The following is a 23,183-nucleotide window of genomic DNA, read 5'->3' as shown; positions in this document are numbered from 1 at the left end:
ACACAGAAGCCAGTTCAAAGGGGTTCTCACTGTCCAAAACTGGGGCAGTTTGAGCATCAGAATAAATAATATTAGAATGGCTTATAATCCATTGAATAAAATAGGATCCATGAGTCTTTATAATAAATGTTTAATAAGGAAGTGAAATGTTTAATAACATTTATTAAATGTTTTATTAAACATTTAATAAAAAATGTTTTTACTACCAAAAAAAGAGTAACTTTACAGTGGAAAAGTGTGGCAAGTCACCATCTTAAAAGTGATCAACATAACCATCATCAGTGATATGACAAATTCAAATTATGTGCTTCCTGATAGGATGTGGTGAGAAGAGCCCATCATCACATCTGTGATATTTCTGCCAAAGATAAATAACCTAAATCAATCATAAGGAAACAACAGGCAAAACAAAACTGAATGGCATTCTAAGAGTACCCAGCCCGTCAGCTTCAAGATTGTCAGTCATGATGGTCAAGGAAGACTGTTTCAGATAAAAGAAGATCGAAATAATATGTGACTCTGAACTTGATCCTTTTGCCAGAATGGACACTATTAAGACAAATGGTGAAATCTGAATAGGGCCTGAGGATTAGACTGTAGCAATGTTTTTATGTTAATTTCTTGGTCTTCATGGTTTCATTGTAGTTATATAGGATAACATTCTTGGCCATGCATGGTAGCTCATGCCTGTAATCTCAGCACTTTGGGAGGCCAAGGCAGGATTGCTTGAGCTCAGGAGTTCAAGACCTGCGAGAAAGAGAGAGACGTCATCTCCACTAAAAATAGTAATAAAAAAAAAAAATTGGCCAGGCCTGGTGGCACGTGCCTGTAATCCCAGCTACTTGGGAGGCTGAGGTGGGAGGATCACATGAGCCCAGAAGCTGGAGGCTGCAGGGAGCTATGATCGTGCCGTTGCACTCTAGCCTGAGTGACAGCGCAAGACCCTCTTTCAAAAAAAAGAGAAAGAATAACATTCTTGTTTGTTGAGTGTGATGAGGTATGTCCACAACTTACTCTCAAATAATTTAGAAAAAAAATTATTTATATTGTACTTGAAAATTTTTGAGATTGTTTCTAAAAAATGACTTAAAAATTGTGTAATGTTCATTGTAATCTATTTCATGTAAACGAAATGAAAATTATTTATTTTACTGTTATCCTAATATTTTGCTCATTAAAGCCTAGATTCGTTTAAGAACAGTAGGGGCCAGGTGTGGTGGCTCACGCCTGTAATTCCAGCACTTTGGGAGACCGAGGCAGGCGGATTGCCTGAGGTCGGGAGTTCGAGACCAGCCTGACCAACTTGGAGAAACCCCATCTCTACTAAAAATACAAAATTAGCCAGGCGTAGTAGCACGCGCCTGTAATCCCAGCTACTCGGGAGGCTGAGGCAGGAGAATCACTTGAACCCGTGAGGTGGTTTGTGGTGAGCCAAGATCGCACCATTGCACTCCAGCCTGGGCAACAAGAGCAAAACTGTCAAAAAAAAAAAAAAAAAAAAAGAGTAGGGCGTAGGGCAGACTTTATTCAAGAGGGGCTACCACAGTGGAGTTCTGTAGCAGGAGAGAGAGATCAGGCTCAACTCCCTAAAACTTAGATTTTAAAAAACAATAATTTATTGAGTGCTTGGATTGTGCCACGCATTGTTACAAGCAGTTTTTGTGTATCGGCACAACAGTGCTATGAGATTAGAAAGTGAAGGCAGTCATGTTACTTGCCCAAGGTCACATGTTCTGAGTATTGCGCTGGGATTCTAAAGCAGTGTAACTCCAATGTTGTTAATCCTACATTTGATTGCCTCTAATGAAATAGTGTTACTGCATATATGTTCGATAAATGTATATAGTGAAGTCATACTTTTTTTGGAATATATTTTTATATCATATACATTGAATGAAAAAATATATTGTTCATGTTTAATTAGAAGAAAAATACTTTGACATATTAGTTTTCATCAAAAGTAAATATAAATCTCAAAAATCATTTGGTATTTCAGAGAAGAAACTTTTAAAGGTGTATGTTAGTGTGATTTAATGATACATAAAAAACATAGGAAATAAAATTGTGTGTATGTATGATTAAAAAAAATTAGATGAAAATATATGAAACAAAACTCCCTAAACAGAAAGTGGTAAAAAATATTTTGAAAAAGAGTTTGCAAGGAAGGGAAACAAGAACATGAAAAAGAAGTTTGAAATATATATATGAAGCATGAGTTTGCTGTAAAAATGGTGCTAGAAGCAGGGGGTCGGGGAAGTCCCCACGTTTCTCCTTCTCGTGATCCCATTATAACTCATTAAATGGGAAAATATTCCACCCTCTCAGAAGTACTAGGGAAGAGTGGCTTCCAAACTTGCAGTCCACCCCATGGAAAGAAAAGTGAAATATGTGATTTGTGCGAAGACTAGAGGTTGTCATCCTCTGGTCCAACTTCTCTATCAGGTGGTGCAAATATATTAAAGTCACTGTATTAGTTTAAGACACAAACTGGGTGGCTTAAAACATAAATTTATTCTCTCACAGTTCTGGAGTCCAGAAGTCCAAAATTGAGGGCTATGCTCTCTTAGAAGGCTCGAGGAGAGAATCCTTCTATGCCCCTTCCAGATTCTGGTGGCTCCAGGTGTTCCTTTGTCCCTTGCCTGTGCCTACACAACTCCAAACTCTGCCTTTTTTTTTTTTTTTTTTTTTTTTTTTGAGACAGTATTGCTCCGTTGCCTAGGCTGGAGTGCAGTGGCACGATCTCTGCTCATTGCAACCTCCACCTCCCGGGTTCAAACAATTTTTTTTTTTGAGACGGACTTTTCCTCTTGTTGCCCAGGCTGTAGGGCAATGGTGCGATCTTGGCTCACCGCAACCTCCACCTTCCAGGTTCAAGCAATTCTCCTGCCTCAGCCTCCCGAGTAGCTGGGATTACAGGTATGCAACACCAGCCTGGCTGATTTTGTATTTTTTAGTAGAGACGGGGTTTCTCCATGTTGATCAGACTGGTCTTGAACTCCTGACCTCAGGTGATCTGCCCACCTCAGCCTCCCAAAGTGCTGGGATTACAGGTGTGAGCTGCTGTGCCCGGCTGGGTTCAAACAATTCTTGTGCCTCAGCCTCACAAGTAGCTGGGACTACAGTGTGCGCCACCACACCTGGCTAATTTTTGTATTTTTAGTAGAGATGGGGTTTTGCCATGTTGGCCAGGCTGGTCTCACCACATTGCCCAGGCTGGTTTCGAACTCCTGGGATCGAGCGAGTCTCCTGCCTTTGCCTCCCAAAGCATTGGGATTGTAGCCATGAGCCACTGCGCCTGGCCTGTTCTTCTAAGAACACCTATCATTGAATTGGGGTCCCATCTAGATATTCAGTATTACCTCATCTTTAACTTAATTTTTAAATTAATTTTTAAATCTTTAACTTAATTTTATCTGCAAAGGCCCTTTTTTCCAAATAAGACTACATTCACAGGTTCAAGGGATTAGGATGTGGACATATTGTGTGGGCCACTATTTAACCCACTATACCATTCTCATATGGCCTGCCTCTCTTTTCTCTCAAGCTACCCTGCCCAAACGATGGGGAAATTAAGATGTTAATCTTAATTTGTATTAATCTGGACTAAAGTGTCACCGACCACTAAGAAAATAACTAAAAAATATACAGAAACAAGATAATTAAAATAGTGTATTAGAAAACAGTTATCTAACACACAAGAAGGCAGGAATGGAAAGAGAGAGGAATAAAAAAAATAAGACACAGAAAACAAATAGCAAAATGACAGACGTAAATTCCACCTTACAATTACATTAAATGTAAAGAGACTAAACAATCATATGGCAAAGAGTAGAAATGTGGATATAAAAAACATCCAACACTATTATGTCTGACACACTTTATATTCAAAGACACAAATAAGTTGAAAGGGAAAGGAGAGAAAAGACATTCCATGCAAACAGGAACAAAAGAGAGTTGGGGTGGCTGTAACAATACAGTTATACACAGTAAACTTTGAGACAGAAACTGTTACTACAAAGAGCAGCATTTTATAATAATAAGGGGTGGATTCATCAGGAAGACATAATATAAACATGTTATAAACATGCATGCAGCTAATGGCAGAGTCCCAAAATACATGAAGAACTGACAGAACTGGAGGGAGACATAAATCAGTAACAACAGCTGCAGAATTCAATACCCTGCTCGGAATAATGGATAGAACAACTATGCAGAAGACCAACAAAGAAACAGGAGATTTGAACAATGGGATAAACCAATTTGACCTAATAGATATCTTTATCTGTGAAACACCCTAGCTTCTAGCCTGGGTAGGAGCTGGAGAGATGTAGAAAATGTGGAAAGCAAGCCTAAGCCACTGTGTGGCCTATGCCTGAGAGCCATCTTCAGTGCCCCCTTGTGGCTATATCTGGGAACCACAGGCAGAATCATGGAACTGACCATCTTCAGTCTCAAAGGGCAGCCCTCACCACTACACCCAAGGGCAGAAGGTCTTCGGGGGAAAGGAGGTTCCAGTTCCTTCTCCCGAGATAACAACTCCCATCCCAAGGCAATGTTCACAGAACCTACTGGAGTCCCCCCGCCGGCCTCATGCACAGCTTAAGACCAGGGTGGTCTCAGCTCTGGTCAGGCCACTGAGGGCATCCCTCTGGGATCTGGGACCCAGTTATTGTCCCTGTTCTCCTTAGGCAGATGGCGGAGTTCCCCAGTGCACAGGTGCTCACCCTTCACCAAAAGCAGTGCTTGAGGATAACAGCCTACCTTGGTGGAGTAGCCTCAGTTAAGGCCAGGGCTTGACTTGAAGCCAGAGACTGAGGTTGCAGTTCAGCCTTGGGTCAGCCTCAGGCTGGGGCTGGGGTGATGCTGAGACCCTCATCAGAAAAAAGGCCTTTTCCCCATCCGAAAGGAAATGGCTGTCCTCTGACCTGAGCTCTCTAGCCTGAGGCCTGCCTGGCACTAGAAGCCAGCCTCTGTTGTCCCCTCCCAGCACTCCTCTCACTGCTCTGCCCTCCTGCCCACATAGAAACTCTGGAGACACCAGCTCTCCACCCTTCCAAGCCAAGCCCCACTGCTCTCTGTCTCCTCCATCTTTCAAACCAGCAATGTTTTTCCAATCAGACCTCCCTATCCTTCCCCTGCTGCTCTGCTGTTCACCGCCTTCCTTTCCTGGTGACTCCCAGCCGCCCTTCAAGGCCCAGCTCAGGCGTTCTTTCCTCATGAGGCACCCCTGGGCAGGTTGGGACTTCTGGCACAGCTCTGACTACCCTGTGTATCCTCAGCTGTTCTCAGTGTTTGTCTCTGCTCCCAAGTAGCTCTCTCTGTTTCCAGCACAGAGGAGTTAGACCTGAGGGGGATGAACAGCAAGGACAGGCAGGACAGTTCTGGCAGTAAGGAAGTTAGAACGAGGTCCTTTGGTCTCGGCTAGGAAGAGTTCCCAGGTGTTTAGTACTCACTGAACAGAAAGGAATTAGAAAAGAGGTGGCATCTTGAAATCACTAGGGTGAAAGGACGCCAGGCCTCTGCCTTTTTGGCAGGGAACACAGCTTGAGTGACCCATAAGGAGCCTTCCAGCTCAGCCACTGAAGGGCCCTCCAGCTGGACAGGAGCCCTTTACCACATGTGGTAGGCACCATGTGAAGTGGCTCCCAATGACCCCTGCCCCCTGGCATCCATTCCCTGGTGTAATCCCCTCCCCTCCAGTGGGAGCTGGACCTAGCAATGTTCATTTAACGAACAGAATATGGCAAAGGTGACAGGATATCACTTCCCAGGTTAGGTTATAAGGGCCTGGGACTTCTGTCTTGCTCACACACTTCACTTCACTCACTGGCTCATCTTGCTAAGTCAGCTGTTGTGCCATGAGCTACCCCACGGAAAGGCCCATGTGGCAAGGAACTGAGAGTGGCCTCTGCCAACAGCCAGTGAGGAAGTCAATCCTGCAAACAACTGCAGGAAAGGGCTTGGGAGTGGATCCTTCCTCAGCCTGGCTCCAAGACGACTGCAGCCCTGTGACGAACCCTGAGTGGAGGACCAAGCCAAGCCTCAAATCGTGACTTGGAACTGGGAGACAACAGATGCTGTTGGAAACCATTGAGCTCTGAAGTAGTTTGTTACACAGTGATAGGTAACTAACACACCACAGCAGGGTCATGTGGGCCAAAGGTGCAAGAGGCTAGAGGGCTCAGAGGGCAGCCAGCTGGGGCCCCAGTCTCCCCCAGGTGTCAGCAGCAGATGCAGATGCAGCCCCAGCAATAACTCATAGAGGATTCTCACTTTCATTTATTTTCTAGGCATATACAAAAGTCTGACATGGTGCTATGATCTCATCAAGAGATAACAGAACACACAGGAGAGGGTTGGGTTTCCTCCCTGGCCCAACCCCCTCAGGAAGGCACAGAAAAGTGAGGCTTGGGTTCGGGGGCCACCTGCTTTGGAACTAATCTGCTGCTCAGAAGGCCAGGCCCCTTCTGAAGAGGGACCTCTTCCTCACATCCAGAATCTGTGACGTGGGGAAGGTAAACTGAGGCCACCAGTAAGTATGTGCTCCAGGCCAAGGCTGAGTCTGTGCTGTATCCATGTCATCAGCCACCCAAGAAAAACCAGTTACTCCACCCAGCTCATGGTGGCGGCATCCTCCCTGCAATGGTGCATGGGGGGCAGTCCTTTCCTCTGCACGGTGTCATTGCCACCCCCATCCTTGTCCCGGAGGCCAGTCCAGGCTCTGATGTGAGTGACTGGGGGTGAGGAGTGGGTGACAGAAGGGAGATCAAACAGGAGCATTCCAGATGCCTACTACTGTCCTCACACAACAGGTCAACCATGCTCTCCAACTCCTCCCCTTGGCAGAGAAACTGGTCCTGCAGTTTCAGGACTAGACAAGTGTGGGGTAGTGGCAATAGAGGGGCTTGTATGAGAAGTGGCTTTTGCCTCTCATCCCTAGGGGCAAAAAGTGAATCATCTAACTGGCCCAGTCACTAATGGTGATCCTTCTTCCCCAGGCCAAGACTGAGTCTCCTCTGTCACTTCAGGAAGGGAAGAATAGAGGTTAGCTGAGCCACCCAGATTAGGCCCAGATTTAGCCACCACCTAGAACAGGGCAAACTGGAAGGGAAAGAGCTTGAATTACTGACTTTTTCCTTCTTAAAAAAGACCTAACATTGTAATGGTTTAGCAAAATTATTATAATTTCTTTTAAATAACCCACAGACACCCATGACGCTTCCAAATTTACAGAGCAAAAAAGCGATTTGCAGCTGGTTCCTCCAGGGAGTTGGCCCCGAAGGCTGGCTCAGTTCACCTCCAGGACCTCAGTCTCCAGGAGGCCGAACTTGGTCTTGTGCTTGTCGAAGAGCTTCACCAGGGCCTCCATGTACATGGTGTGGTACAGGTCGATATCTTGCTGGGTTGGGTGCTCCAGCTTGGGGATGGTGATGGGCTCTCCCACTGCAGGGACAAGACAGAGGCTTCTGGTTAGTCAACACCCTTCCCCTGGGCATCTATCATGATGCTGAAGGCAGTGATGTGGGGCTGTGGGCCTGCCATGTGGCAGGAACTGTGCCAAATGCTTTATGTGCTGCATCTCTGGTTGTCCCCTATTACAGATTAAAAGACTGAGGCCCAGGGGCATGTGAAGGGACCCACCCGAGGCCACACAGGTGCTAAGCTGCAGACTGGTTGAACCCACTGCATTCTGCTAGGAGGGTCTATGACAGTCAGGGGATCAAGTAAACATCTTTGCTTTTGCTCTGCTCTGGGCAAGCCATTCCTGCCTCTCTGAGTCTCAGTTTCCTCCTCTGTCACATGTGGATTCTTCCTCACAGGGCTTTTCTGAGGATTCTGCAAGGAATGTGACATGCTTTAAAAAGTGTAGGCCAGGCATGGTGGCTCACGCCTGTAATCCCAGCACTGTGGGAGGCAAAGACCCGCAGATTGCTTGAGCTCATGAGTTCAAGACCAGCCTGGGCAACATGGTGAAAATTGTCTCTACTTAAAAAAAATACAAAAACTTAGCTGGGCGTGGTGGTGCACGCCTGCAGTCCCAGCTACTCAGGAGGCTGAGGTGGGAGGATCGCTTGAGACTGGGAGGCAGAGGTTACAGTGAGCCGAGATCGCGCCACTGCACTCCAGCCTGGATGACAGAATGAAACCCTGTCTCAAAAATAAAAAATAAAAAATAAAAAGTGTGGTTAAGGGCAGGAGAGGAGGGAGAAGACCAGCATTTATGATCTGTGTGTTGCTTCATTTTCTTATCCTGCTGCATCTCCATACCCAATCCATTCCTATGTCCTGTCAATGCTATTTCTGAAATTTTTCCCAAATCATGCACATCTCTTCCATCTCCACTGCTACTCCCTTGGTCCAAGCCACTGGCTACCAAAACAGCCTCTGGGCTGGTCTTGTGGCTTCCATTTTTCTAACCCATCTTCCATCCAGCGGCTCCAAGGATCATTTTAAAATGCAAATCTAAACTTCCCCTCCCAAACACTCTCTGGTAGCTCTCCATTCTCAAGGTGAAGAGCAAATTCCTTCACATTGCACACAGGACCCAGCCCCTCCCCAGCCACACCTGTGCATGGAAATGTTCCTGCTGCCTCCCTGTCGCTTTGTCTCTATCTAAAAGTACAAGGCAGGACAAATGGCCTAGGAACGCAAAGGATCTTTATGAGCTTTGGCCCCTCAAGTCCACTGCCAAGGGCCCATGTGCTCCTGGGGGATCCATTAACACGCACACACACACCTACTACAGGTAATTCTTTAGAATCCTCTAAACAATCCCAAATACACCCAAAACAACACAGACGAGGGCCAAGTGCAACCAGTGTTTTCCACTCTTCTTACAGGTCTATGCTGCAGTCATATTAAGGTTTTTCTTTCTGTTCTTCAAAAAAACTACACAATCTTGTTTCTGAACTTCACTTAGGCTATTGTTTCTGATAACAATTCTCTTCCTCCTCTATTTTGCTAGATAATTCCTATCAGTTAGCAGTGCAAGAGTTACCTCCTCCCTGGGGTCTGCTAGGACTCCCTAGAGCACCTGCCCATCCTCATCACATTCCCCCACCAGTCCTTGCTGTAATAGTCTTCCCTGATAGACTAGTGGGTGCTGCAAACCCAGAGACTGCAGGTTTTCTTTCCTCACCCATCACAGAGCTTGGTTCATCATATAGGCTCAATTCCCTGACCCCTACTACTACCCCCTCTGACCAAGCCCATCAGCACCCAACACTTCAAAGTCCTCATGGCTAAGGGCATGGCCATGAGAGCCAGGTGGCCTGCACTGGAATCCCGTGTCTACTGCTGACTAGCTGTGTGGCACCCTGTGTTCAGGACAGCCCTTGGTCAGCAGGCTAGGGGCTTACCAACAGTGGTGATGGGCTTGGAGTAGGGCACCAGCCCCCAGGTGTCGGAGGAGAAGAGGCCTCGGCCATGGAAGATGCACGGGGCGAAACCAATGTATTTCTGGAACTTCTTCTGGACCCATCGGCCCCAGGAGCCCTCCTCGAAGATCACCTGCTTATACACTTCATTCTCTCCAAAGGAGTACATGGGAACCAGGTCGGCTCTGGAAGGGAGAGGCCAGGGTATGTCATACCCTAATTACTGGCTTCAGTTTCTGTCAGCCTAGAGGCCCTGGACACTGGCCAAGTGTCCCCCTCCAACTGGGTATACCAGAATCACCTGGGGTGTCCCAAGTTCACATGACCCCTCTCTACCAGGTCTGATGGGCCTTCTGCCCCACTGCTAGTGACTGGGGAGCATACAGAGCTCTGGGTCCTCCAGGCAAAGGGAAGGCTGAGCATCCCGCTCTGGAATGCCTGTTTTCCACCTCTTCCTGCAGGGCCTGCCTCTGCCAGGAAGTTCTCCCTGTCCCCCAGCCAACCCAGGTCTCTCTCAGCCCTGGACTCACCATTGTGTCAGTCTCAGCACACTGTGTTGTCACTGTCTGTCCCTCCACCCTCCCCCACCCTTGGTGCTCCCTGAAGGCAAGGACTGGGTCCAATTTGAATGTGTCCCCAGGGGCTGGCCCAGGGCTGAGCCTGCAGGGCAGCCTCTTCTTCCAAAGCCTGAGGTAAGGTCCCCAGGGGACAGAGAAAAGAGCTGCTATCCCCCAGTCACATTCCATGCCACCCTCCTTCCTGACCTCCTCCTGGTCTCCCAGCAAAATGATATATTCTGGCCCCAAGTGGTCCAGTCCGGCATATAAGCCTGGACTCTTGGCCCACCTGCAAGGGCCCACAAGCAACAGGTTGCATCTGTGCCCACCCAGACACACATGGGCAAACTTGGCCCACACTGTGCAGCCTGGGCTCCAACATCATCCCCTCCCCAACAGAATGACTGACTCCCTTCCATGCCTTCCTGGGGTCTGGGTCCTGTCTTCAGGGGCCAAGGAGTCTGCTGCCCTGTGCTGAGGGACACTGGAGGGTGCGTGTGTGTGTGTGTGTGTGTGTGGAGGCACTCACCCATGGCGCAGGGCCAGTTTCACAAAGCCCTTGCGGTTCCGCAGGGTGACTGCATTCTTGCCAGGCATGGAGCTCAGAGACTCAGCCGCACCCCCCACCACGATGATGATAGCATTGCCACTCCCATTCTTTGAAAGCAAATAGTCTATGGTGTCCCGGTTGACAGGGCAGATACCTGGGGGGATGGAAGGACGCACAGTCAGGGTTGCCCATGGATCCACTCCCCATCCCCAGCACACAGTCACGTGTAAAACACAAAGAACCCTGGACTTGGCCCCAGACCTAGCCCAGTCCCTTTGGAGTTGTCTGGTTCTGTGTAAGCTATTCATTTTTCTGAGCCTCAGTTTCCTCATCTGTAAAATGCAGCTAATGATACAAGGTTGTTTTGGGAACTCATGCATTTGGCAAACATTCCCTGGGCCCTAATCCTGCCAAGTCAGTGCAAGGTGTTGGGGATCCCAATGCATCAGTCTGGTGGGAGGTCCCAGGTGGGTGGACAATTACAGTGCCATGGACAACAATCAGATTGTATAGAGGGCAATACAAGGGCTGGTGGTCCCCAGAAAAGGGGGTCAAAAAAGGCTTCCTAGGGAAGTTGTTATCCGAGTTGAATTCTGAAGACCATATGGACAGCTCTCCTCCTCAGCCCTGACCCACCATGTCTGCAGCAGGTTGCATCTCCCAATGCAGGCCCAGCACCAAGGAATGGTGTGTTGGCTCCCTGTGTCACCCTGCTCAATGGAGAGGCTCAGGCCTTGACAACAGTGCCCAGCAGGAGCAAGGAGGGGGTGGATTCTCACCTCCAGACATCAGGTACTCCCTCAACACAGGCAATCGGAAGTTGCCCGCCAGTGTAGCCAGGTAAGGCCGTATGCCTGGGAACTTCTTGCTCACTTCTGTGGCCTCTGTGCTGAAGTTGCAGAAGGCACCCAGGCCCATGATGCCATGGGGGTGGTATCCAAAGATATAGTTCCTGGTGGTCAGCAGGTTGTGTGTCTTCACCAGCTGCAAGAATGACCTTGGGTCAGAGGAAACTGGCTGGGAGAGGGATCCCAGGGCATACCCAGAGGGTAGGGAGGGACTGGATGTGTCATTTCCCCCGGGCCTCCGTGGGCCTGAGGGCTGCTGCAATGACTCTCCACACCTGACCTCAGACTCTCATCCCCAGGGTCACAGTGCTGGTGTTGGGCAGTCACCATTTGCGCTATGGGTCTCTGGGAAGGGGTGGGCAATGTTTGCCCTTGTTCCTCTCAGTCCCCAGCCAAGCACACAGCAGTTCTTCTTTGCACTCTGCCAGCCTCCGGCCTTCCCTCCCTCTGGGCCCATCCTCTTCACCACAGCCAGAGTGATTATTCTAAAACTCAAATCCAACCCTTGTCACTCTCAGACTGGAGAGGGTGTCTGGCTTCATACGAGTAAGGTCCAAGTTCCTGAGTTTGGCAACCAGGGCCTTGGCTGCAAGCTCTGCCCCCACTGTCAGTCTCTCCAAACTGTGAGCTCCTTGGAGGTAGGGTTTACTTGGCCCTGTGCTCTGTGGGCTCCTCCACAGTTCACAGAATGAGATGGGCAGCCCACCTCCTACTCCCCTGGCCTGGAAAAGGGACACTGGCTGGCTCAAATGGAAACTTTCCCACAGTCAGCTGGGCTCACCTCAGGTTCTGAGGCAAGAAGGACAAGCGACAGCCCTGTGCCAGCCAGCCCAGGGTAGAGGTCAGTTGTAAGGCTGTAGCAGCTGAGAACCTGACCTGTGGTACTAAGGACACTGGGCTGCTCCAAACGATGACTGGCTTCCTCAGGGCCCACCCGCTGCCCTGGGGCTGGTACTTGGAGGGGTGGGTGATGCAGTGTCCCTAAACCCTAAGCCATGAGAGGCAGAGCCTGTGACACCTACCCTGCGTTACAAGGAACATGATGGGGGTGGAGGAGGCTGAGAAAGACAATGAGTAAGGGTATTCTGCTCATAAAAACATTACTTTTATTCTGATTAGAAAAATAATAGGGCCAGGCATGGTGGCTCATGCCTGTTACCCCAACACTTTGGGAGGCCAAGGTGGGAGGACTGCTTCAGCTCAGGAGTTTGAGACCAGCCTGGGCAACATGGTGAAACCCTCATCTCTACAAAAATACAGAAATTAACTGGGCATGGTGGCACACACCTGTGGTCCCAGCTACTCAGGAGGCTGAGGTGGAAAGATGGCTTGAGCCCAGGAGGCAGAGGCTGCAGTAAACCAAGATTGCGCCACTGCAGTCAAGCCTGAGTGACAGAGTAAGACGAAAGGAAAGAAGGAAAGGAAAGGAAAGGAAGAAAGGAAGGAGGAAAGGAAAGGAAAGGAAAGGAAAAAGGAAAGGAAAAAGGAAAGGAAAAGGAAAGGAAAAGGAAAGGAAAGGAAAGGAAAGGAAAGGAAAGGAAAAGGAAAGGAAAAGGAAAGGAAAAGGAAAGGAAAAGGAAAGGAAAAAGGAAAGGAAAGAAAGGACAGGGAAAGAAAGGAGAGGGAAAGAAAAGACACTCCTAAAGAAATTTACAAATATAGGAAAGCAAAAAGAAAATTTAAACAATTCATATTTCCATGCAGATAAAACAATCTGACTCATTGAGTCCTTTTCTACTCAAAATATACATGCTCTTTTCAAAATCCACAAAATTGAGGTTATATGGGTTGATATCATTTTTATATCATTTTCTACCAAACATACAGCTATCTGTCCTTATCAAAATCCCTCAGTTCCATGTCTTCTCGTGGCTGCATTCGTATTCTTCAGCACAGCTCTCCTACATGTAACAGCACCGACTCAAACCCTGATTGATGGACATTTTAAAAACTTCCAAAATTTCCCTCTTAGAAGTAATGCTTCAATAAATACATGATCTTTGTCCACATATCTGATTGTTTTTGTGAAACAAACTTCTAGAAATACAATTCCTGGATAACAGGGAATGAACACGTTGGTCTTTTTGGCTGCCCTGCCTCAAGAGAGGTGATATCAATGACACTCCCACCTGAGTGCTGCAAAGTGCCCCTTCCCTGCACTGGTGCCACCTGGAAGCAGAGTCACTGGCCACCAGCAGAACGTCAAGAGCCCAGGTTTTCTGTGACTCTAGATTTGCGAGCCTCCTGGCAGAGTTGAAGGACCTTGTGTGCAGCTCTGGGGGAGAGGGTGCTGGTGGCTGACCTTGGAAAATTGAAATCCCAATCTTCAGGTGACAGAGGGGATGGAAAAGGGTGGCTGGCACCATTCTCAGCTCTGACGCTGCCAGTCTATGCAAATGTGAGCAAGACTCCCTCACTCTCATCCCCACTGCTTGGGGCACCGATGCTCTTTCTCCCGTTTTGCCCTTGGCAAACAGATTCAAGTTGCTCAAAAACCCAAGCAACTCTCAGCTACTCCCCAAATAAATGGGAAACAGCAGCAGTCTAATCCATGGCTAGTAGGGCTCGGGACAGCGAGCAGATCTCAAAATCTCGTTTACATGAGCTCTGTAAGATTGCTGTTCCAATGCTTCGCCTCCTAACAAGCAGGTCTGCCTACCAAATTAGCTCTCAGTGAAGCTGGAGTTAAAAAGCTCCTTGTGCTAGTTTTGATGAAAAAGGCAGGCAGGCATTGAGGGAAGAGCTGGGGCAGCCAATACCGGGCGGGAAACTTGGAAACGTGCTCCTGAGCTGATGGCCAGGCCTGGGATAGTTACCCCAGCAGGTGACCATCACGCCATGCAGCATCTTTTTGTCCCCTTCCTATGGCTACCCCCACCTTCCCATTGGGCCTTGATAACCAGGAACACACAGCACAGCATGGGCTGGCAGAGCCCTGAAAGGTCTAAGCCATTCCTTGGATGACAGGAGGGAAGCTGAGGCCTAGAGAAGGGAGCTGCACTTCCCCTGTGGAGGTCAGAGCAAATTATCCTGCACATCTGCAGCAGGCCAGTCACTGCACTTTTCCCTGGGCTGCTGGATGAAGATGTGTCACCCAGTAGGCCCCAGGTGGCTCTTTAAATCATTTCCTCCCTCCTCAAGGCTCTGATGGGACATTTGGTTGAATGAGGTGCTTTGGGACACAGTGCAAGTCGATGCCCTTGCTGTAGGACCCAGAAGTAGGCATCTGACCAGCTCTGATCTATTTTCATGTCACACTCCCCTCCCGCAGGGCTGCAGAGAATGTCTGTTCTGGAGGGAGGGGAAGGATACCGCCAATGAAGGCTCTGTTGACACGCCTGCTCTTGTGTCCTCTTGCTGCCTGTTTCCAGTGGCAAAGTCCTAGCCCAACACGATGCCCAGGCCAAGCCTGCTGGCTAATGTCAGTCTGGGACACATTCCTATCAAGTCACTCTTTATACCCTGCCTCCCACAAGAGGAGAGGTGCTCAGATAGGCTTGTCCTGCCACAGCAGTGCATAGAGGAAAAAATTCAGACCCACAGAAGAGCAAAGGCTTGCTTAAGTTTACACAGCACAGCACGGTGATGGTGAAAGTAACACAGGAGTAAGACCATAGTCCTCAAAGCAGACAGCCCTGGTTCCTATACTAGTCCTGCTACTACTTAAGCTTTGTGACCTTGGGATAGTCCCTCGTCTCTGTGCCTCAGTAAGCCTATCAGTGAAATGAGACAGATAGACAGGTAGATTCTAAGCTTAGAGAGAGTCTTTCCTAGTCTCCTCTCCAAGGATTCTGCCTACACCTTGGGGAGAGGTGACCTGGGGCACTGTCTGCTCCTCTTCCAGGTGGCTGGTGGTCTCGGTGGCTGTTGCTAATACATGAACCCCACCTGTGCCAACAGAAGGCATACATTCTGGGCCAGATGAGCTGTTCTGCTGGCAAAGACCAGAGTCCCACCAGGAAGGGAGTAGGTGGGTGGGTGGGTACAATGGCCGATCTTCATTACATGATCACTGGCAAGAGGCCAGGAAAAGGGGGTGGGACAGGAGGGTCACACACACCCCTACAGAGTATCAGGCATGCTGTCAGATCACCATGGCTAAATCCTGACTGCACAGAAGGGGAGACTGAGGCCCTGAGGGACAGAGGCAGGGCCCAGCCTAAGCCCCAGGTTGAGGCTCAACACCCCAGCCTGCCTCGGGCCCAGTTTGGGTTTTGTCCTAGTGCCCCAGGGAGCCCTCACAGGGCCAGGTTGCATGTGCCCTATGGCTCCAACTCCCAATTGACTTCTTGGAACAGAGATGTGAGAAGGACACAGGGGTTTGTTTTGGTTCTTTTGGAAGGGTGGAGATAGCAAAGGACACCTGCCTGTCCCAGGTCTGACCAACGGTCATCAGGTCATCCTGTTCTAAGTGGATGGGGCTACTGGCCTCTCGGAGGCTTCTAGAGGACCAGGCCACAGTGGCAACAGAGAACACTGAAGCCTGGCCCCTGAAGTGAGAGAGAAAGCAGAGAGAACAGTCTATCATCACTCACACCCAACCAGAACTGATCACTTTTCATTTTTTTCATCATACAGCTTTTTTTCACTTTTCATCATACAGCTCCATTTTGCAGATGAGGCTCAGCAGGCTTGAGAAAGTCTGCCCACGGCCCCATGGCAGAAAGAGACAAAGTCTATCAGGATGCATTAGACAGTGAGCCCACCCCAAGGGCAAGGCTGACTTGTGTCCCCATGCCCAGGAGAACCCTGTACTGGACAGGGAGCAATGGTGGCAGGTCAACGAATGGAGTGACAGGGCAGGAACTTAAACCGAGACCTCCAGCAGCAAAGGGGGAGAGGGAGACCCAGGAAGCTGGAATCAGTCCAATGGGGAAATCCAGGGATTGAATCTCTCCAGAGAAACAGGCAGTAGGAAATCAGTGGAAAAGAACCTGGGTCCCGAATTCAGTAAGCCTGGATGGTGGTTGCAAGGTTGCCATCATACTAGACTATGCAGCCTGGACAAGTCCTGCCCATCTCTGAGGCTCAGTTTCTTTACCTCCAAAATGAGACAGTTGGGTCCTATGATCCAACTTTCTCCCAACAAAAGCAGCTTCAAATTTTCTGCAGTCAGAGAGATGCAGTTCAATTAAGCCTGGATGGTGGTTGCAATGTTGCCATCATACTAGACTATGCGGCCTGGACAAGTCCTGCCCATCTCAGAGGCTCAGTTTCTTTACCTCCAAAATGAGAGGGTTGGGTCCTATGATCTAACTTTTTCCCAACAAAAGCAGCTTCAAATTTTCTGCAGTCAGAGAGATGGGGTCAGGAAAAGGAGAAGGAACCCTGACCCTGAGGAACAGTAAGGTCCCGGGAAGACTGGGCTTAGGCCAAGGATGAGCAGAAGGAGCTGGCCCTGCCACCCCCAAAATACTGAATGCAGAGAAGGATGCAGGGTTACCCAGCCACTGCCTCCAGGCAGCACACCAGGATCTCAGTCACTGACTCACAACAGCAAATATACACCACCCTGCACCCCGCACAGAACACTTTCACATTCACACACTGCCTCCACTCTTCAGCACCCCTACCTTCTGGGGGGGACTCAGCAACTAGGGTGTGCTGGGGCTGGGGTGTTGAGTGAGCTAGCCAGACAGGTCTTTCCCCTGTGGGGAAAACCTTCAGGATCCTGCCAGAGTTACCCTCAATTCACCAGCATCGCCCAATCACCCACATGCATCAGGGCCAGATGACTGTGCCTCACCAGGCCAGCTTGCAGACCAGGCAGGGGGACCAGACAGAGCTGAGACTGAAAGCCAAACTGAGCCACATTTCCCTGTCAGGACCTCAGGGCTGGCCCAAAGAAGATGGATACTCAGAAGAGCAGTGAGGTCCCCAGCACAGCTAGATACAGTAGGAAGGAAACCCAGAGACCAACTTGGTCTAAACTTGCTTCCCTGTAGGTGGGTTAAGGCCCGAGTTCAGATTTCCCACCCATTCCCACCCTCCCAAGACAACACTCACAGCACTTTACCTGGATGGGAAAGTAGTCTCGAAAGTAGCGCCACACAGCCCAGTTTCGGACCCACTGTGACCTCCTGCCACCTTCCAGGGAATAAAATACAGAGTTGGTGGGGGTGGGGGTACATTTGGGCAAGGCAGACAGGACAGGGCTGGTGTGAAATCCAAGCAGGTGACCATCACCCCATGGAGCATCTTTGCCCCCTTCCCATCGGGCCCCTTTCCACATTTATTCCCTCATGTTATGCAAACCCTCGACTGAGTGTGAACTCTTGTGAGGACCAGAACAGTGCCCTTTGAGGGGCTTTTAACCTCCCCCTAAAAGGACTAGTCCAGTGCTTTTCACAAAGTGGGTGTTAAAAGAGACAGCACTCAGGATGAGGCCCTTCAGCTTGTGCGGGGGGGAGAGCATACCTAGAATGAGGGGTGGGGCAAGGGAGGCCTTGCACTTACCTTTCTTGGGTGTGTTCCAGTCAAACACCAGCCAAGTGAAGTACAGCACAGCGATGAGCCAGCAATCAGTGCAGAATATGTACATGAGGATGGCACTGCAGGCCACTCCTGGGGAGACAGATGGTCACAGGTCATGTCCTACTGGGCTTCATCTCCCCTCAGGGCCATGGTGGATGGAATGAGTGTTTACTGTGGCACTAAGCTAGGCACACCCAGGGCCATGGGCATGGGGCCCACAAACCCTGAGAAATAGCTACAGGCATGCTCAGCCCAGGGAGGAGCAGATTCCTGGGACAAGAGGAGCCTCATCTCCCAGATTCTGATGGACTGTCCTGGCATCGAGGGGCCCATGGGCTCCATGTTATCGGTGCAGGAGCACCAAAGGAGATAGGCTTCAGCTTCTTGTGAAGCTGTTCTTACTGTCCCCTCCTTGTGTGTGCCCCCATGCCAGCACCCAGCCCAGACACTGTAGATGAGGGAAGGGAACACCTACCCAGTGCCTCTGCGTCTCGAGACTTGGGCTGAGCCACTGTCTCAAGTGTGAGGCAGGGTGACTTTGCCCCATTTTAGAGATAAAAACACTGAGGTTCAAGGGAGAGATAACTTGCCCAAGGTCACCCAGTAGGACAGTGGCAGAGCCAGGATTCAAACACAGGTCTGACTCTACAGTCCATTCTCTGCATTAGGCTTTAGAAATTCACCAAAGTCCCAGACCATCACTGGAGGGACCAGAGAGGGGATGCTTGCCCAGGAGGAAGGCTGGCTCCCTTCCAACATAACGGCAGTCCAGGAAGTCCCAGGCCAAAGCGCAGAGCCCATCATTCTCCCTGTCTTCAAAAACCTCAGCAGCCAGGCATAGTGGCTCACACCTGTAATCCCAGCACTTTGGGAGGCTGAGGTGGTGGATTGCTTGAGCTCAGAAGTTCAAGACCAGCCTGGGCAACATAGCGAGACCCCTTCTCTACAAAAAAAAATTTTTTTAATTAGCTGGGCAAGGTGGCATGTGCCTGTAGTCCCAGCTACTCAGGAGGCTGGGATGGGAAGACTCCTTAAGCCAGGAGTTTGAAGCTGCGATGAGCCATGATTGTGTCACTACACTGCAACCTGGGCGACAGAGGGAATGTCTGTCTCAAAAGTATTTAAAAAAAACCCTAACAGCACATTTGGAAGACTTGCCTGGGGGCTAGCTTCCATTGGTCACCATGTTCTGGGCCTGTAGGCCATAAAAGAGACTAACCTAGCCTGGCACAGAAAGGAAGGAGAGCTTGTGCCATGCCTGCTTTATTTCATGGCTTGCCGCTAGCTGACCTCAGCAGGGCTTCTCTCTTTCCATTTTTTACCCAACCTTTAAGGCCTATCTCAGACCTCAGCTCTTCAAGAAGTGTTCCCCAATATCATACTATCTACATATCATCTCTTGCCTGTAAATTCCCCACACTTGGCGGGGCGGCATCTTCTTTGGTGCCTGGTATTCGGCACAAGGGCAAGGGTAGCAGGTACTCATGTTTGGTGGGAGAAGCATGGCCTCCTTCTAGGACTTTTTCCACTACCCAAGAAGGGAGGCCAACCCTTGCTGTGTGTGCCCATCCCCTGGTGGTCCCAGGTGCTGTGGGCTGCCTGGCTCTGGATGTCATGCTCTCTTCTCACCATACTGAGCCTCCTCTGGTTTCCCATGGGAGAAGATAAGGCTGGATGTAGACTCTCCATGAGCCTATGGGGAGGGAAATGGTAGCCCCTTGTTGCCCCCCAGTCTAGCCCTGTTCTAGACTCCTGAGCCAGCCTCTCCCCAGGGTAGCTAAAAACAGGGTACAACTCTCTTGTTGCGAGGGGCAGTGAACACGGAGTGACGAGATGTCCAATTTGTCAGGACCAGCTTAGGAGTATGACACCGCAGAAGGGAAGACAAGTTTCTAGGGAAGCATGTACAGCCTACAAGAGCCTGTTAAAAGCAAACTGTGAAAAGCTTATGGTAGCTTGGTGAATAGCTATGTCTAAAAGCTGCCTACAAAGTCATACTTATTGTTCAGCAGTCTGCCTGATTCCCTTTCTTAGGCCTGAAAAGGGATGACTCTAGCCCCCCAGACTCCATAGGCATCTAGGCTCCTCTAGTGGCATCCTCTAGGTGGATGCTCCAGGTGGGCCAGACAGGAACCATGAGGTTTAGGCTATGGTCTGAGCACCCTGGAAACCTAGCTTCCAGAAACCTCTAACTCTCTTGAGGTGTAATGGGACCAGAGTGGGCTGAGCTCCAGGCCCCACTGCTTAGAGGGCTGGTCTCTCTGGGAAGGTGGGTATCCCTACCAACTTGTCCTTACTCTGCTGCTGAGGCAGCCTGGATGGAGAAGAAGAGGCCTGATGGGGTATCCAGAGACTGAATTCTAGCCTGGCCTTTCTCAGCTGGGGGCTTCCTCCCCTCCCCTATGTGTCCACAACCCTCTCTGAAACCACTTACCATCCCTTTCGTCATCTGCCTCCCTCATTAGACTCCCTCTAGCAGACAGCTCTTTAGCCCCTGAGCTCCTTGGGAGCAGAAACCAGGTCAGATTAATCTCTCCAGCCCCAGAAACCAAACACAGGAAGAGCAAAAGGATGAACTAAATCCACCAAATGACCTTCCTTTCTCAGAGCCTAATCCTTGTCTTCTGAACAACAGGCTCTGGTTCCATGCTCTTAGGTCATGGGGCTGCAGTAAAAACCACTGTTGCTGAGCTCATGAGAAGCTTAGAAGGCCCTGCTTGCCCCACACATGGAAGGCTCAGGACTGCTTTCACACATCACCCACTTCCTGCACATCATGGTGCCTGCAAAGACACTTGTGATACAAAATTCTGGAGCCCCGCGGCCTGTGGTGCAGGGCAGTCTGTGGATGCTCAATGGCAGGGAAGGCAGCAGTGTGTCCTGGTGAAGAGCATGGACTCTGGGACCAAACAGGCCTAGAGCCTTGGTCCTGCCACTTGCTGGCCAAGCCCCATTCCTAAGTCTTAATTTCCTTACAGGGTATTGGGAAAATTAAATATGATGTTTGAACTTACTTAGCCTGACACACAATATCCATGGACTTGGATGGGGAAATAAACGACATCTAAATTTTCACTTATCTCTCATGGAAATTTGGCATTTCCTTCACTTACCAATGTAATAAATCACAGAATTATTGCACATAACTTTGTAGCAGTTGCAGATATCTTAAAAAAATCATTTCTTCTCATCACTACTTAAGAACTATAGTAATTATTACACTTGCTACTAGATCGTTTTATTTACAGTAATAAAAAGGCACCTGTTACTACATGTCTAATCAACTTTTTTAATGTGTAGATATTTATATTTTATTATCAGTAGTTTCCTTTGAAATCCAATGCACCTTGTATTAAATACTCTAAAACACTGAGAAAGGTCATAGGCCTCATCAGAATGCCAGAGGGTTCCATGGCACAAAGTGGTGAAAAATCTCTGGTCCAGGGAGAGACCAACAGGGTCACCATGGTCTTTGCTTGCCAGGTGAGCTTCTGCCAGCAGGTTTGAGAGGCAGAGGGAGGGAGTGGCTGGGGCTGCTGAGGGCGGTAATTAGCAGTAGCTCAGGAGATCTGCCTGTCCAACCAGGCCAGGCTCCCACCTATGCGAGGCGAGGCCAGGCAAGGGTGTTGAGAAGATGCTGGGCCGGTTTCTGGGCTGTGGTTGGGTCTGATCAATTATTAACCTACAGCCTAGGGCCAGTCCCCATCACCAGCTGCGTGAGCTGGTATTCTACAAGCTGCTCAGCTCCCTATCAGCCAGGCCCAGATCCACTAAGACAGGGATAGTGGTGGCTTTTGGGTGCAACAGGGAACAAAGGGAGCTGGTGTAGCAGACTAGGCAGGGGGTCTGGGAGGCTGGAGTCCCTGGGTTCTTGTCCTGGTCCCAGCACTTTCTTCTCATGTGACCCCAAGCAGGCCTCCACTTCCTTTTTGAGTAAGAAGGGGTCACACTGTGCTCGCTACTCTAGGATTCTAGTAAGTGGCCAAATGCAAGCCATGTTGGGGTCTGAGTCCTGAGGGAGCCCGTTTAGTTTGCTCAGTTCTTCCAACCAGTGTTTGGCTTCTTGAGGCTGCATGTCCCTGTAAGACTTTGAGGACAGCTATGGCCCTTCTCCCTTGAAAAATGTGCACATACTCTCATATATAATCTTGTATATAATTTTAAGGGTTCACGGATCCCCTCCTCAAAGCCCGTTCTTGGGCCTAAAGGTGAAGACTGGCTGTTTCAGCCCCAGTTCACTAATTCTGGGCTTCCAGTAATGTGGGATTCCTGGGGAATACACTGAGTTTCTGCTCAAATCCCAACTCTGCCATTTAATGAGCTTCACAGTAGCAGGTAGTTGATGAACCTCTGCGAATTTCCATTTTCTCACCTGTGAAGTTCTATCCCTTGGCTCTGCAAACATGGTCTGTTTCAGAGCACCCCATGCACCTGTCTGAAGGACAGCTGCTCAGCACTGACATGGTAAATCCTGATGATCCCCTACCAGCCTATACAGTCCCAAAGAGTGGGTCGCCCAGAGGGACTGGCTCACAGGCACTGGAATGCACTCTGTGATGCTCTGGAGCAGGTTCATCTGCCTTGACATGCTGAGGAAGCTACCTGCTATGCTGAGAGCACAGGAGTCTGGGGAAAAACAAGAGGCCTCTTCCCTCCCCTCAGACAATCGTATTGTCCTGCCTCTGGCCTGGATGGCAACCTAAGGAGTGAGGGTATCTAGCCAGACCTGCAGAAAAAGCAACCAAAGCACTGATGTGGGCTGTGCTGAGAGACAGCAGGGAGCAGGCCTCAGGAAGCACCTGGAAAATGTGCTCAGCTAAGGATGGGTGTGGGCTGGGAGTGGAGTCTGAGGGCACCTCCTGATGATTCCCATGTAATGGGGGCCCATCATGACCAGGCCCTGCGCCAGGTGCTCTCATTTCTTATCTTCAATCCTCACAAAAGCCATGTGAAGCAAGCACTTTCCTCACACTCAAAATGAGGAAACTAACACTCAGAGAGTTCAAATAACCTGTGTAAGGTCACAGAGCTTGTTTGCAGGAGATTCAGTACTTAAACCTGGCACCAAACTACCTTAAGGCAAAGTAACATACCTGCTAGAAAATGTCTGTTGGTGGGCAGGGTGGCACTGTGGGAAAGGCACAGGCTTTGGGGGTCCTATAGACAGGGATTCAAATCTGTGTGACCTTGGACAAGCTACCTACCTTCTCTAAGACTTGAGGTTTCCCGTCTGTAAATGGGAACTATCACACCACCTCCCACCGAATCTCACTGAATCCTCATGCATGCTGAGGGGTAGAGCACTTGATCTGGGACCCAAAAGGTAGATGTGGAAAGGTGCTGGTGGGGGGGCAGTGTGTGTAAGACTTCTCTTACT

At 49.5% G+C, this 23,183-nt stretch overlaps 1 protein-coding gene across 2 annotated transcripts in view; it reads right to left on the bottom strand.

Moving 5' to 3' along the window:
* Nucleotides 1-6,259: 6,259 nt before the first annotated feature.
* Nucleotides 6,260-23,183, bottom strand: part of DGAT2 (diacylglycerol O-acyltransferase 2) — a 32,659-nt gene continuing 15,735 nt past the window's right edge. For both annotated transcript variants that reach the window (XM_017896610.1, XM_017896611.1), the window contains exons 3-8: nt 17,789-17,896; nt 17,349-17,419; nt 11,264-11,468; nt 10,464-10,638; nt 9,360-9,562; nt 6,260-7,443 (exon numbers count right to left, since the gene is read on the bottom strand). In XM_017896610.1, coding sequence (XP_017752099.1) covers nt 7,289-7,443; nt 9,360-9,562; nt 10,464-10,638; nt 11,264-11,468; nt 17,349-17,419; nt 17,789-17,896 — 917 coding nt within the window. In that variant the 3' untranslated portion in view covers nt 6,260-7,288. The remainder of the gene's footprint in view (nt 7,444-9,359; nt 9,563-10,463; nt 10,639-11,263; nt 11,469-17,348; nt 17,420-17,788; nt 17,897-23,183) is intronic.

Source organism: Rhinopithecus bieti, unplaced genomic scaffold (genome assembly GCF_001698545.2).
Source record: "Rhinopithecus bieti isolate Rb0 unplaced genomic scaffold, ASM169854v2 scaffold_28990, whole genome shotgun sequence".
NCBI lineage: Eukaryota > Metazoa > Chordata > Mammalia > Primates > Cercopithecidae > Rhinopithecus > Rhinopithecus bieti.
The sequence above is the reverse complement of the archived record's forward strand: the minus strand, read 5'-3'. Positions and strand labels throughout refer to the sequence as shown.